The 15747-nt window shown below is 39.6% G+C and overlaps 1 protein-coding gene across 1 annotated transcript in view; it reads right to left on the bottom strand.

Moving 5' to 3' along the window:
* Window positions 1–9564: 9564 nt before the first annotated feature.
* NEDD4L (NEDD4 like E3 ubiquitin protein ligase) overlaps window positions 9565–15747 on the bottom strand; it is a 366011-nt gene continuing 359828 nt past the window's right edge. The window contains 1 exon segment of the mRNA XM_038403055.2: window positions 9565–14997. Within this exon segment, the coding sequence (XP_038258983.1) occupies window positions 14895–14997 (103 nt within the window). The 3' untranslated portion in view covers window positions 9565–14894.

Below are 15747 nucleotides of genomic sequence, written 5' to 3'. Positions count from 1 at the left end.
AGCCCATAATTTCTGGTTGAGCTATAGCATGTTTTTTCAAAAGATATCTGGTTTTGATTTAAAGATTTAAAATGATGGAGAATTTAAAACATCTCTAGATAAGTTGTTCCAATGCTTAATTACCCTCCAGAAGGAACTAGTCTCTTCTCCAGTTTCACGTTCTTCTAGAACTAGTTGGAAAATGGTGAACATTTTTGGTGAAAGATCTCTGAGAACAGGACAAGAAGCAGTGGAATTAAATTGCAGCAAGGGAGGTGTAGGTTGGATATTAGGAAAGACTTCCTAACTGTCCGGGTCGTTAAGCATTGGAAAAAATTGCCTAGGGAGGTCGTGGAATCTCCATTACTTGAGATTTTTAAGAGCAGGTTAGACAAACCTGTCAGGGATGATCTGTAATACTTAGACCTGCCTTGAGTGCAGGGGACTGGACTAGATGACCTGTTGAGGTCCCCTTCAGTCCTATGATTCTAAGAAATATTAATGGGTGCCAGTAAAGTCACCTCTTATCAGCATCAGAGTTGAAGTGAGCAATTAAAATATGGTGTGATGGATTGGCACATCTCAAAGGTTTTTATATTTGATGAGAAAATTTAAAAAGTAGCACAAATGCTCAGCAGAGCAGCAAAGGATTATGTAATTACATAAATAGCTTTTTAATAAGTGCATCTCCATGGCAGTAGACCAGCTTCCTTCTCACTGCCCCTGGATTTACCCAAGATACAGGTTGTCAGTGCTTCTTGAATTGAGGCTTACACTTTTTTTGCTGTGGTTTTTAAGTTGCATCTGTTGTCAGATTTGTTTGTTAAGATTTCCTGGATGTTTTTCAGTTTAATTAAAGATGAAAGAGCCCAGTTCTTTGTTCTGAATGATTCAATAAAGATATTTAACGAGACCACCAAAATAAAGAGCTTTGAGACAGAGGTCAATGATGATTGTCAAGAATTTTGCATGTTTGAAGCAGAAGGAATAAACATCACTCATTACATGTTCTCTGAGCATTAGGACTTTGGGCGTATAAGGATTCCATTACTAGGTTAGACTCAAGGCAGCACAAAAAAATGGTTTCGGATGCATAACTGTTCTCAGTGCTGTTTTGCCTGCTATTAAAGGAATGAACAGCTGCCTGACGTTCAAGAGGACTCACATCTAACAAACCAAAATGAATGGTAATAAATTGCCTAGGACTGATTTGAAGACAAAATGAGATAAGATTAGGGAACAGATATTCAACTCCAAACTCATTTGGACAAGAAAATGGCAAGTAATATTACTAGTTGTAACTCTTTCTGCTGTGATGGTTTTTTTGGAAGTAGAAAATCCAAGCAGAACACTGAAGGAGAGAGCCATACTGAAAGCAGAGAGCCCCACCTTATGCCCTGACCCCAGCATAAGTGGCTGACCTCTCTTCTCCTGTATCTCTATACAAACTTTGAACCCAAAACTAGACAGTTCAGTGTGCTGTTAGAGCAGCTTGCTAAACCTCCCCACTACAATTTTTAGTATTGCCCTGCATATAGTAATGTGATCCCAGGGGAGAAGAGTAGTTTACAGTTGGAGGTTCCATGGGCCCTCTCTAAAATACTAAGGCCTGTTCTGGTTTTAAGCTTAGTGGCTTTAACAGTCTGCATATTTTTTTGGAAGTAGAAAATCCAAGCAGAACACTGAAGGAGAGAGCCATACTGAAAGCAGAGAGCCCCACCTTATGCCCTGACCCCAGCATAAGTGGCTGACCTCTCTTCTCCTGTATCTCTATACAAACTTTGAACCCAAAACTAGACAGTTCAGTGTGCTGTTAGAGCAGCTTGCTAAACCTCCCCACTACAATTTTTAGTATTGCCCTGCATATAGTAATGTGATCCCAGGGGAGAAGAGTAGTTTACAGTTGGAGGTTCCATGGGCCCTCTCTAAAATACTAAGGCCTGTTCTGGTTTTAAGCTTAGTGGCTTTAACAGTCTGCATATTACTGCACAAGGATTCCAGAGTGAATGAAGAGCAAACAGACTGCTAGAATTCAGTCTGCTGGCTACATGAAAAATTGTGGTGCGATAAGAAGATGAGATTAGGTTGCTGAGGGGAATCTGGATCTGGGAGACAACATCCCTACCTCAGGCTAATGCAGGCTGGAATGTATATCCCTTGTTGGCTAGGAAAGCTCTTTTGCTGTACTTACTGGCCCTCCTGATGCTGACTTGAACACTGACTCAAATCTCAGAGAATTACTACAAGAGGTGAGGCTGGGCTGCAAACTTTGAAGTTGGACTTTCCCAAAGTTTGAGGATAATTTGAAACACATGAGATCCTGGTTTAGGACATTGTAGATCCTGATCATCCAATGTCTGGACAGGTCTGTATGTATCTAGGGTTTTGGTTAAAATCAATCTTCCAAATTTCGTGAGATTTTATAGAATCCCTGCCTGCTCACACCTAGAACTCAAGTTAAGTCTACACTTACAGCTGTGTGTAGAGTACAGACACTGTACACCCAGCTAGCATAGATATAAATAGCATAGATATAAATCTACAGATGGTTATGTATGGCTTAGGTGAGTGCCCTACATGCCTGAACCCCAAGGGGTAGGTACCCTACATGGCCAACCAGAGCTTCCCACGTCTGCATTGCTCTTTGTAGCAGTGTAGTGTCCTGCTACACCTCCTGGCGGCAGGAGCTTTATAACTGCAGCGTGTAGCTGCACACCACAGTGACAAGTATGGACACAGCCTGCCTTTTGCTGGGGCATGTAGCTATACGTGTAGTGCCTGTACTCTACATGCTGCTGTAAGTATAGACATAACCTCCGGGTTATCACAAAACTCCCACTGACTTTAATGGGACCCAGATTTCACCTTAGGTGCCTACATTTAGGCTTTGTCTATGCAACCACTTTTGTCGGTCAAACTTTTGTCACTCAGGGATGTGAAAAAAACCCACTCCCCTGACTAACATAAGTTACACCAGCAAAAGTACTGGTGTGGACAGCGCTATGTTGGCAGGAGAGGCTCTCCTGCCGATATAGCTAACACCGCTTGTTGGGGGTGGTTTAATTATGCTGGCAGGAGAGCTCTTTCCTGCCGGCAAAGAGCGGCTACGCGGGAGACCTTACAATGGCACAGCTGTAGCAGTACAGCTGTGCCATTGTAAGGTCCGTAGTGTAGATATAGCCTTAGATTCCTAAATCCTTTTTAATCCACCTCCCTGAGAGGCGATAGCTAGGTTGGAGGGAGAATTCTCCGGTTGACCTAGCACTGTCTACATCAGGGGTTTGGTCAGTTTAACTGAATCGTTCAGGGGTGTGGATTTTTCAGACCTCTGAGCAGTGTAGTTATACTGACCTAATTTCCTAGTGTAAAGCTGGCCTTGATTTTTAAAAATAGTTAGCACCCAGCAGCTCCCACTGCCCTCAATTAGCACAGCTGGATGCTTAGTACATTTGAAAAATCAAGCCATTTATTTAGGTAACTAATTGGATTTTTAGCTTCTTAACTTTAGGCAAACAGCTTTGAAGATGTTGGACTCATATTTCACCCTTTGATTTTAGTTCAGTATTCCTAGAATAGAGGTGAAGGAGCTAGCTCTGAAGGAACAGTCTGCTTTATTCCCTACCAATTGCTGTGACCCAGCAGAACTCAAACAACAGCCCAAGAAAAGGCTTCGGATTATTGTATAGTTCTAGTCACTAAATATTATCTCAAGTCCTTGAAGCAAAATATTGCCTACAATCCAAATGAGCATATAGTGCTAGCTGCAGGTCTATCTTTAATATCTAAAATATATTACTGTATCTTACCCACCTTGACTTGCTTTAAACACTGCACAGTATAAAACCTATTTCATTTTCATTGGGGGAGGAGGAGCAAGGAGTTGGGGTTAAATTGAAACAGCAGAGAAACAAATTAGAAGTCTGTAATGTCACTGTGCCATAAAACAAACTGTGGCAAACAAGTTATGACCCCTTGAAAGATTTTAATGAGTTATTAAATCACACAGTATCTGTTCAAAGCAATATACTCTATCATAGCATTTATTAGCTCTGTTTAAATTTAAGGCCATTTCATAGTTTCAGCCCCAAATTCTCACTGCTGTTTGAAGTTTAATTTGCTGGGGAATCTTCTCTGCAATTATAAATATCAAGTTAGTGCAAAACAGAAGATCCATTAATACAACATTGGGCAGGTGATTCAAATTCAGTCCAGAAATTCAGGCTAGAGAGACTTTACTGGCAATCTGAAGAAGCAATAAATTGGGTAAAAATAGCCAAGGCATCTAAGTAAGAATAAATTGAGTTAGAACAACAAGGCTCCTGCCGACCAAGACTGGGAAAACTAATCAATGACTAATTATCAAAAGGATTGTTTCTCTTCATTTGAGCTCCCTTCATGCAGTCTGGGAACCATTTGGAGCAGTAGCTCTACCTGTCAAGTTGCCATAGCACACCCTGGAGTACCGCTCTCAAGACAGCATTGCTCAAGAATGTAAGTGGCGTAGGTTTACAGCAGCCTCACTCTTGGACTAATGTAGAGTATGAAAATCAGAAGGCCAGATAATTGGAATTAATTAATTCAAAATAGAAGGGATTGCTGAGGTAAGAGAGACTCAGCCTCTAGGAGGGAATAAGGGCCAGATTTTTTAAGATATTTAAGTGCTTAAAGATGCAGATAGGCACCTAACTCCCATTGATTTCATGGAAGATAGGTGCCTAAATACCTTTAAAAATGTAGCCCTGTCAAGTCCTCAACAACTTTCTTCCTCCTCTAAGTGTTATGACCCACAGGTCTCAAACCTGGCTCCAAAGGATTCATGGGAGTGCCCACATGCCAACCCTCCACCTGGTAGTCTGCTGACAGTTGCTTACCTGGGACTCAGGAAGCCCAGCCCCAGTTTGATGCTCTGCCCAGAGGTCTTATTGGCAGAGTATCAGAGCAGCTGGTTGGCCCACCAGCCCTACTTAAGCCAGCAGCAGGAACAGGAGGCTCTGTGAACAGTGTTCTGGACTGTGTGCCTTGTGCTTCCTGCTCACCCTGGCTTGATTTCCTGGCCTCCTGACTTAGCATGACTCCTGGCAGCTCACTCGTGGGTCTGTTTTCCAGTCTGTCTCCTGCTTCTGACTTTCCTGTATCCTGACCTAGCCGATATTTGACTCCTGTCTCATGATTCTGGACTGTGACTCAGACTACTAGGTCTGGCCAACCCTTCTCTTGGAGTCACTGGCTTAGGTGCCTAAATCCTTTCTTTTGAGAATGAGTTAAGTGCATCCTCCTGCAAAATGACAGGATTATGAGGTGGTGCCCACCTCCTTTTAGCCCAGTGGTTAGAACACTCACCTGGGATGTGGAAAATCTAGGTTCAATTCCCCCTTCAATCTGAGGGGAGAGAAGATGCGAGTAGGGGGTCTTATAGCTCCCAGGATCGTGCTTTAACCTCTGAGCAATGGAATAGGTGGGGCTCCCTCAGTTTCGCCTGTTGAAATTGTTCTGCTGTGAATAAATAAATAGTCATTGGAGCAGGACGACTGTCTTGGGGGTGCCCTAACTATTAAATTATAGTCACTCTCACTCTGGCCCAGTGACTGTTTTGTGTAGGCACCTCCTCCAGCCAGATTTTGAATGGGACCAGTTCTGGGAGGTGGTCTTGGAGTATGCCTACCGGATTGGGCCCCACAGGTGAAACAGGCACTCCACTGTCTCTCTTCCTCTGGTTGGTGGATTGCACTTGATCTTAGGAGGGAAATAGGCCTCAGGGCGTTGAGAAGCGAGGCATCAGCATGCATTCCCAGAGACTTGCATGCCAAAGGAACTTTTACTGCAAAAATAAGTGCTGAGTAAGTTTAGAGTAAAATGGTAGCTGAGTGGGAGTTTTGTGGATGCACTGGTGGCAAAAAATTGGATTTAGGTGACCAAGTCTGGAGTTCAGACCTAATACCTTAGTGGAGCTAGGCCTAGGTGCCAAGGACTGAAATCGGCAAACTCCGTAGAGGTCTACGCAGTATAATCCCTAGGACGATCTCCATTCTGAACGTCAGATACAAGGTAAAGGCTGTCCCCCTCCCTCTGATGTTCAATAAATAAAGAGACTGACATGTTTATTACTGATTACGTTTAACATTCTATTTGGGGCTTATCAGTTCTAAACAGATGCTTCTTTCAAAACAGTGCCAGTCTCTGATGCCATTTTCAATTTGTTCATCATTTTATACTTGATGACAGAACTTCATGTGAACCCTTCTATTCCCCACATGCCTAGGAGGTGAACGTTTTTTCCAGATGAAGGTAACAAAAGGGAACAGTTAATAAGGATGGGGAAAAAGGAAGGGAGAGCTTGCAGATGGTTTCAGAGGGCAGAATTCCATTCCCAGCCATTACAAAGCTGTTGCCTCAATTCAGCCCTTCCTCACCTTCCCTGAGTGAGAGTTTGTTTTCCATGCAGTTTTATTTCCTATGAGGACCTTGCAAATGGAGGCACTAAGCTGGTCCAGTGCAAGAACCTAGATAGAGATCTCATGATTTACTATTTTTTCCTCTCAAGTCTCATGACTTACTGTCAGAGATGGGGGTGTCCCCAGGGTTGAAGAACTGCTGCTACTGGTCCTGCCACTAAGAGAGGAGGAGGAGGCAGCTAGAAATAGGAAAAATCTCATTGTTAAATAACTACTGCATTGTTCCTTGGAGGTGACTGCAGTGAGTCGTGGGCATAATTTGTCAGGTACATTGGCATCCATCAGAATGAAGAGTAACGTATGATGTTGTTGACATGGTAGCAAATCTTCCTTGTGTGATGCACTTTAATCCTTGGCAGTAGCAGATGCCGTACCAGTAATGAACCAACCGTGTCCACAAAGGGAAGCTGCCATATTGCAATTTGCTTTTCACTTCATATTTGAAATAGTAAGGAAATTGCTGTACTAGTTTTTGGAAACAGCATATACTAAATATAACTGCCAAAGCATTAACAAAATAAATAGGCATCGTTGGAAGAAAAGTGCAGAATTTCAAGGCCATTTAGTCTTTATTTATTTGGTTAAAAGCCCAGGTTAATAGTGTGCTGGAATACTAGTATTACACATTACATACAGTGTGTTACTATGTATTACCAAGATATTTGCTCTTTAAAAGGAGCAAGCAGAAAAATGCAGACCGTGCCAGTTCCAGTGAAAGGGCTCAGTTGTGGCTGGTAGGACCAGCTTTGAAAAATGTCATCTGGATGTCCTGGCAGCAGGAGGTCTCAGAAAGAGCAAAGCTTCCCAAGGATGGACAGGAGATGAGTTAAGGGCAAGGGGGAACTCGTCATCAAGGGAGCAAATGGGCAAGCGCAGGAAAAGAATATTCAGAGGTAAACTAATTGCTGCTGTGGAGCTGAAGGCAGAAGCACCAGTGAGCAGCTTGAACATGTTCCAAGCCTAAGAAGCAGAAGAATTGTTGGGAAGTGATTAAGCCGAAAACAAAGTGCTTCAAAAACAAACAATGGAAGTCTGTCAACAAAAGCTGTCTCTGGTGTAACCTTTGGCTTTCTGGAACCTGTAGCCTCCATAGCTGGAGAGTGAAGGGCTGTCACTGAGGGTTGGAGGAAGATGAAAGTAGTTGCCCTGTTGAAATGAGACCTGATCGGAATACTGGTATGTTCAAGCAAATCATCAAGGAAAATATCTATTCAGAATCCTGAAGGGTTAAGTCCTTAAATGGTGTTCAGTATCTTTAAATGATCACTTGGTATGTTCAATGATACACCGCACAGGAACTTAATAGCAAAGGTTTCCAGTCACTATCAGGTATTTGTTGTAGGTATCTTGCAGCGTTTCTGGAAGATGGTGGGGCAGTATCATGTTTCTGCCCATTGTCCATCTTTTCCCAAGATCCTCCTCCAACTCCTGGATAATGATATACAACCCAGCATGAGCCTGAGCCGACAATGAAATTGCACTGTCTGTGCGATCCCTCAGCTGTGGTTAATTGGAAGGTATGGTAGAAGGCCACAGGGCACCTAATTGCAATGTTGATGTAAGTCAAATTCATCCTCCAGACTCAGCTGAGGGGGTCTGCCCAGGGGCTGCTCTAGCTATAAGCTAACTAGGCAGCTGCCTAGGGTGGCTGATTCTGCCAGACCAAACCTTCATGGTGCTAGACCTGGCGCTTACCATGCCCCCCCACCCCCTTATACTATAACCACTGAACCATCAGAAAGCTTGCCATACTCCCCTAGAGAGCCCAATGCATACACTCCCCAGTTGAGAGCCTCTGTTCTAGGTGATGGGAGGGACTGGTATACTGAAGTTTTGCCTTGGGTGGTAGATTGTCTTGAGCGGCCTCTGCACCTATTTGAAGTCAAGTTCAGGGCAGCAATAGGAGAGTTTAAGGGAGCCCCAACCCTACATTATTCTTAGTTTTAAAGACTAACTTCCTACTGAGCACATATACATCTCCCTTTCTCATTATTACGCCTCCTACCTTGCTCGTCAGTACTGGGGACAGAGAGTGTGACAGTGGTCGAGGAAGGTACAGTATTTCCAAGGTCGTCTGCTGAGTCAGAAGCGTGTCTTGCTTGAACCAAGAGCTCTGATTTCTCTGTTACTCTTTCTTTATTGCTGTATTACCGCAGCACCTAGGAGCCCTTGTCATGGACTAGGATCCCATTGTGCTAAGCACTGTACAAACACAGAAGAAAGAACATCCCTGTCCAAACTTCCTGCCTTTCCTGTTTGGCAACTGTAATGCACATCATCTATGTTACAGGTAGTGGCCAAGAATTTAGTTACTTAGTACTGCTGTATTTTGAATTTGAATTGTGGCACTGAAACACATGGTACAAAAGAGGATGAGCTATATAGCACTAATATAGGCTTGGTTGTTAAATTAAGACATCTCTCTTTTTAATCTATGTTCTAAGATAAGTTAGCATGCTCTATTTAAAGTGCATATAGTAAGTTTCCTTTTATAGATGTTTAGGAACTTGATAGTATATGTATGAGATAAAAGCAGCACACAATTGCATTTAATGTTCATATTTTTGTGTTCTTGTTCAAAACCTACATTTGAATAGTTACAGTGGAAAGATTTGTAAAGATTGTTCACAGATGCAGGATTAAAAATGTATACTTGCTGTAGGTATGTTGAATCACAAAATAAAGCTTGGAAGTAACTACAGAAAAAGTTGAATAATATAAAATCAAAAGGGCTCACTTCTTGCATCTGCTGAAATAATTTTAACAAAAGTTACTCTTTGTTATTAAAAACAGCTTAACACTGGTGCATGAGTTGGGGTAGGGAGATGTGGGGGTGGGGGGAAGGAGGTTCCATATTTAACACATTCTTTTGAAGGAATGCCATGGTATTAAACAGTATATTGTGTGCATACTAACCATGCGTTAATTCTGCAAGTCAACAACTGTCAAGTAGTAATTATCAAGAAAAGAGATGCAGTACCTGGATGGTAGTAATGCTTCAGATAAATTGTACATAGGTGCTCTGGTTACCATTGTTTACTTCCCTGCGTCCCCTCCCCCCCCCTCGAACTTTGCTGGAAGTTACAATCCTTTTAACACAATACAACAAACTTCCAATTAGACAGACCATGTATTTGAAGTATAAAATGTTCCAGCTTCCATAATTCTTTATTAAATATTTAACAAGTTGCATCATTTCATTACAACAATCTCATTTTGTTACACTGATCTTTTGCTGTCAGGAAACAAACTACAATTTCCTTCACTTCTCTTAAGAAAATAAATGGAAAAAATGATTTTGTCCTTAAACAAAAACAAAAAACATTTTCCACTGTGTATCAAATCCAACCATACTTTAAAGCTATTTTGATTGTGAAAATGAGCATTATTTATAAGTAGAAGTTTTCAGTTTGTTTTTTTAAATCAATTTTAATGTAGTTTAATATAATTTTAAATAGCCTCATTCTCAGGCGCTTTTACAATAAAAAGTTACGAAAGATTGTGAATTTCATCTGGAATGTTTGAAACTATTTTTCACCTTTGGAAGTAGTCATTTCAGGTTTAAATTTGAATAAAGGTCATAAGTTCACAAACACAGAGCATAGCAAAATCACCTTCTAGTGGTTTTATTTGGGTTCTGAAAATCATAATGTATTCACTATGGCATGGCTTTCCTAAAGCTGCATTGGAGACAAACTGCTCACAGTCCTCTTTAGAAGCCAATCCTGAACACAGAATTGATTAAAGAAGTATAAAAATGCATTACATATATGTACTGCTATACGTGGGTATATAGTGGTAAAAAAGAACAAAAGCTACACGGACATTAACTGAAAGAGGAAAACATGACATTCTAAATGAAAGAGCAATGTAGGAAAATCCAGATGGCTTAGAAGTATAGAGGCATGTGATTAAATATGGTTTGTGGTGGTCATGTGATATGAATGTAAGGTTATGTGTGCAGTATGACAGACCTGAGGGATATGTAACATTAATATGGGTTACATTCCAGTTTTATCAAAACAATTTCCCCATGCATTTCAAACATGCATCGCTTTTTAGTGCAACGTCTAACCGATGTTGGAAGAGAGGTCTTTTCCAAAATTCCATACAAGCAAAAGAAAAGACTTTTGCTATTAAAAACACCCTCATGCTTGTAAAACATCCACTCTGCTAATTAAAAGGGTTTTTTTCCTTTTTCATCTTACATATTAAAAATTCAGTTTTGTATATAGTTGGGTATACTGTACATATATATGAAAAAGTGGTCCAAATGCGTCACTTATTCCTCCCGGTTATAAATTCCAGAACACAAAGGGCAAAATCCAGGCCCCACTGAAGTCACTAGGAGTTTTGCTATTGACTTCATCAAGGCCACGGTTTCACTCAAAGTATATGAACAGATTCTGTGTCTCAGAAGTGAGATTTGCAGCTATGATACAGAACTCTGCAGTCTCGATCACCAATCAGTAAAGGCTAATCACATAACAGAGGTAGTGGATTTCTTTTGGGGTAGTGGAGATTGAGGGGAGAGGGTGATGAGATACTTGATTAGTCTGTAGAGCAGCATCCTCTGCTGGTTTGTCAGAAAATATTACAAGAGAGCACGCAGCTTGCCCTCCCTGCACAAGAAGTTCAGAGATAGGGATGTCTCCTCTAGGATGAAAGATTTAAAAATAAAATAGAATGAAATAACAAATTCGCCTTTTTTTTTTGGATTAACTTCAGTGGCAAGACAAAAGGAAGATAAATTTTCAGGAAGACATTAGGTCCAGTCATAATGAGTTTCTATCAACTAGGAATAATGCTGGAATTATGTTATGTAACTGACCTATCTTACAAGCGAGCCAGAGATATAAAAGACTTGATGTGAGCAAGAAATTACAATAATTTGGCCAGATAGAATCTTTTAAAAAATACAAATTCTACAAAAGTATCTGTTTTATGATTAAGGGGGTGAACTATTCATACATAGTCTGGGTGAATGAATGTGAATACAGAATTTGAATAGTAAAGAAAGGCACCAAGTTAGAGCACAAGTCGAAATGGAGCAATATCCTCATTACTTAAGGTTTAATAAATAAGAGACATTTAGCCACCTTTCCCTTGAAAGAGTCCTTCAAATACGTCAGGAATTCCAGAAGAATTTGTAAGAGGTTCAGTGTATTAGAACAGAAACTCCAAGAAGTCAACTTTATATCATAATAGTCAATGCAAAAACAGCTTCAACATATACAGTTCTTAGTTACAAAGTAATCTGAAGAATAGAATCAAACTCTCTTGTAGGTGCGGTTTTGATGAAGCACTATGTACCTGGACCTCAGACAAATCATTCGCAAAACTGAAGACAATTCCCTGGGTTTAAAGAACAGATTCCACAAGTGATAACAGCCTTTTGGCTGACACAAGGGACATTTCTACAGTAGGGTTTTTAGCCACTAAGGTAAGTTACCTTAGTGCAACATCTGCTTTGCACTGGTACAGTGCATTTACACTAGAGGTTTGCACCAGTGCAGCTACATCAATACAGCTTCACTGGTGGCTAAAATCCAAGGGTAGACAGGCCAAGGATTGTGCTGCTCAGGAACTGCCTGTTAGCTAGAGCGAACGAAAAAGGACTTGTAATATGCAACACATAAGGCTTTGTGCAATAAAGGGGTTAGACTGAACAATTCACTTTTCACATTATAAATTTACCTTGGTAATAGCCAGGATTACTTGCTGGAATACCGGGGTCTCTTAGAGACCCTGACAAAAAGGGACAGACTCACTTCTACAGTAAGGTTTAAGTTCTCTGGACTCTAAGGGGCTGGGGGATATTTTTTGAGAAACATTTCTTGTACTTATTTTCCAACAATGAGTATTTTCAGTGATTAAAAATACAAATTTTCTCCTTAATAACAGGAATTTACCTCAATACAATAATGTATACTGAAGTCTTTTGGAGTTTCTATTCTTAGTTTGTGTGTAAGTGGATCTGAAAAGACGTTAGCCTAATTTTCTAAAAGCCTGATCTTAAAGTGTTATGCTCCATTTTCCATCTTTTGCAGTTATATAGAGCCTTTCATCTTTACACAGATCTGAAGCCAATTTTGCAGATGGGGAAACAGGCACAGAATTTAAATGACTCAACCAAGGACTAACAGTGAGAGTGATGGCAGAGTTGGGAATTTAATCCAAATCTCCTGACTCCCAGTTCCCCCAGCCTAACTGCTCGACTACATTATCCCTTATTACATAAGCGTTAGTTTATATTTCAAGTCTAAAGCAAAAACTCATAGGAGTCCTTGGAATAAGGTTCTGTTACATGGCACTGAAGCAAAATGTTACCTCCAAATGTACAAAAACTCTTCCAATTAAGACATTGTTTTTAAAAAGAAAACTGACCATGGAATATGACAGATTTTTAAAGGCAATTCCATGTTCTAGCTACAGAAGTTTGGCATGTAGATATATATTAGAAAGATCAGATCACACTCTTTAAAAGCATAAGAGGATATCAATATAGTATTTTACATCTAGTCATATCCAGCCCACTTCATTCTCATGTCTAGGTTTTCAGCTCACCAGATGGAAAAAAGGAATGTCTGACAATAAAATTAATATAGAAAGGAAATTAACCTTAATCTACATTCAAATTAGAAGGTTTAAAGCTTCTTCATGCATCTATTGACTCTTCAAATTTTTGTGAGCAAACTGAGGCTGCATCCCAAGCCAGGCAAAGTTTGACAAACAAAAGCTGAGTTTTGCTAAATTAGTTCTTATGACTAGAGATAATAATTATTACACTCCCTGCCTGCAACTGCTGCCACACACATTGCTGGCAGTGGATTGCATGTGCTAAAAAAAATAATAAAATAAAATAAAAAAAAAGCTCAGTTCTTGGCAATAAGGGGTGAAATTGTTTCAATTATTTTTGCACCCCCTGTAATCTTGCTTGTGAATAAGTGTTAGTCGGGTTCTTAGAAAAAACAATGAAGTGTGTTATGTAGGTGAACAAAAACTCACAAAGCTGAACATAATCAAATTGCTGAATGAATACCCTCAAGCCTACCCTACTGCTATGTTAACCATTTAACTTCAGTGGATCAAATGCAAGTCTTCTCTTTTGCCTTTAATCTATCACACAACAGATACAACTCAGGCATTATAGTTTAAGCATGCAACATGTCATAGGTAACAAAATTGATTAGATAACTGTATATATTAAATAAATCTTTGTGATTGAATAAAAAAAATCACAAAAACAATAGGTGAGAACATGTCTGCAGGCCCAGCTCTACATCTGGTTTTTATACAGCAGCAGCAGCCAAATTCACAATTGATAGATATTGCACCCGAAAGACAAGTGCAGTGAGAAGGAATATAATCACATTAATGTTTATGATAAAAAACAGATATGACCTCCATGTGTTACATAAAGTGCCTTTAGAGTTGGTGCAGTTAGAAACAAAAAAAAAAACCCTTGTTATTTAGGTATCATTAGCAAATGCATACAAATAGGAGACAAAACAGATCTGGTTTCCACAGTTCCAAATCAAGCAGTGCCAGGTTTCATTCAAAATGCCTCCATTGCAAATAGTAAAGAGGAAAGAATAGTAAAAGAATCACTGTACAAAGTTAATGACAGGGTTAAGCATTTTTTCCTATATTGATAATGCCAACCCTATCCCAAAATGTTTTCTAGTACACATAAATATTACCAAGGAATAATGAGGTGATTTTTTTATTGACCGTGAAATTTGGCATGCTATGTTATGATCCTCTCTCAGCTTGTAACTATTCTATTGATTTATACAAAAATGTAACATCCAATCTATCCTTTTTGTTCTGGGTACAGAACATATTAATGTGCTCAATGAAAAGCTTTTAGATTTGCCATTAATATATTCCATCTGCAGAAAATTTCTCACATTTACTCCAGCTTTTCTGATAGGTTGGGGACACAAGGCTCAAAATGCATTTTGAAAGTAAAAATGCCACTGGCATCAAGTCTGGTATGAAATTAAGATAAGAAATGCTCATTTTTCCAAGTAGATGACATTTTTAATTGTGATGAAATAAAATCTGAAAATGTCTAAATCATTTAAAAAGTAAACATGAGTTGTAATACTATACCTGTAAAGTGATTAATTCCATTCATTGTCATTAGAAAGTATGTAAAATATTTATTAAGGGCTTTGCCTACAGAGGCACAACATAAATAGAACAAGTCCTGCTGAAATTAGAGTACATGTCAACCAGTTGGTGATTTACTGTGGAAATATCAGAAATGTTATCCACAGATTGTAGTTCAAATTTCTGAATTTAGGCAACTGCACTGTAGAAGAGTTTGCTCCATGAACCAACATTGTGCAACTGTTCTGCCATTGTCACTTGTTAATGTCCATTAGGCAAATTCAACAGTTCAAGCAGAACTTGCTCGATGGGGGAAAAAAAAAAAAAAAAAAAAAAGTAGCTGTTTTAATCCACTCCTTCAAATCCTTGAGCATTTTCAACTGCCATGAGAAGCTTCTCTCGTAAATCTTCAAAAGATTCATAAGGAGGTAAGTCAAGGCGATTAAAGCTGAAATTGAAGAGGGAAAAAGTATCATTTGATAATCAATTTAAAGTAAAAAAAAAAAAGTATATGGAGGTCAAATAATTTGGAGGCCTCATCAGTTCCAAAGACTCAGCAGAGATACACTGAATGTAAAGGTCAGATGCTCATTTTCCCTCTAGAGGAGTGGGAACAGCAACCACAACCAGAGAGAAGGCTTTTTGAAAACATCTTTGATAATTTAATAGATAACAGAAATTGTTCTGTAAGTAAGTTCAGCCTCCTGCTATAAAATTCTGTAGGATGGTTCAAAAACCTATGGAAAGGTGATTACTATTAAATGCTGTAAGATTTATTTTCTATAGCACACCAAAGAATTTAAACCCCATTTATTTTATAGGGCTTCCATACATGGAAAGCATTCAAAATAATTAATCTTTTGGTTCTTTTTTTGCTTCACAGATTCTCAGTTCCTGTCATCTGAGTTTTATGGATGTGTCTGACTAACTTAAATTAAGTCAATTGGGCTAGGGCGTCCACTTTTCAGTGAATCGTCTGACATGGCAGGGGCATATGGAGCCTTTTCGAATCAGCTGCTCCTGTGCACAGTGTGGTTTTCTGTGGTTGTGCTTTGTTGGCTCACAGATTTTCACAGAACTCATTCTGTCCACTTTTTAAGGAAGAGAATAAAAGTCATTCACTGAAACTGAATCCAAGCATGTGGTGATGAGAGTAAAAGCTGCCTGCAAAAATAGTACTGGTTGGGGGAGAGAGGGA

Source organism: Dermochelys coriacea, chromosome 5 (genome assembly GCF_009764565.3).
Source record: "Dermochelys coriacea isolate rDerCor1 chromosome 5, rDerCor1.pri.v4, whole genome shotgun sequence".
Classification (NCBI taxonomy): Eukaryota; Metazoa; Chordata; order Testudines; family Dermochelyidae; genus Dermochelys; species Dermochelys coriacea.
Note: the sequence above shows the minus strand (reverse complement) of the source record. Positions and strands in the feature narration are given on the sequence as shown.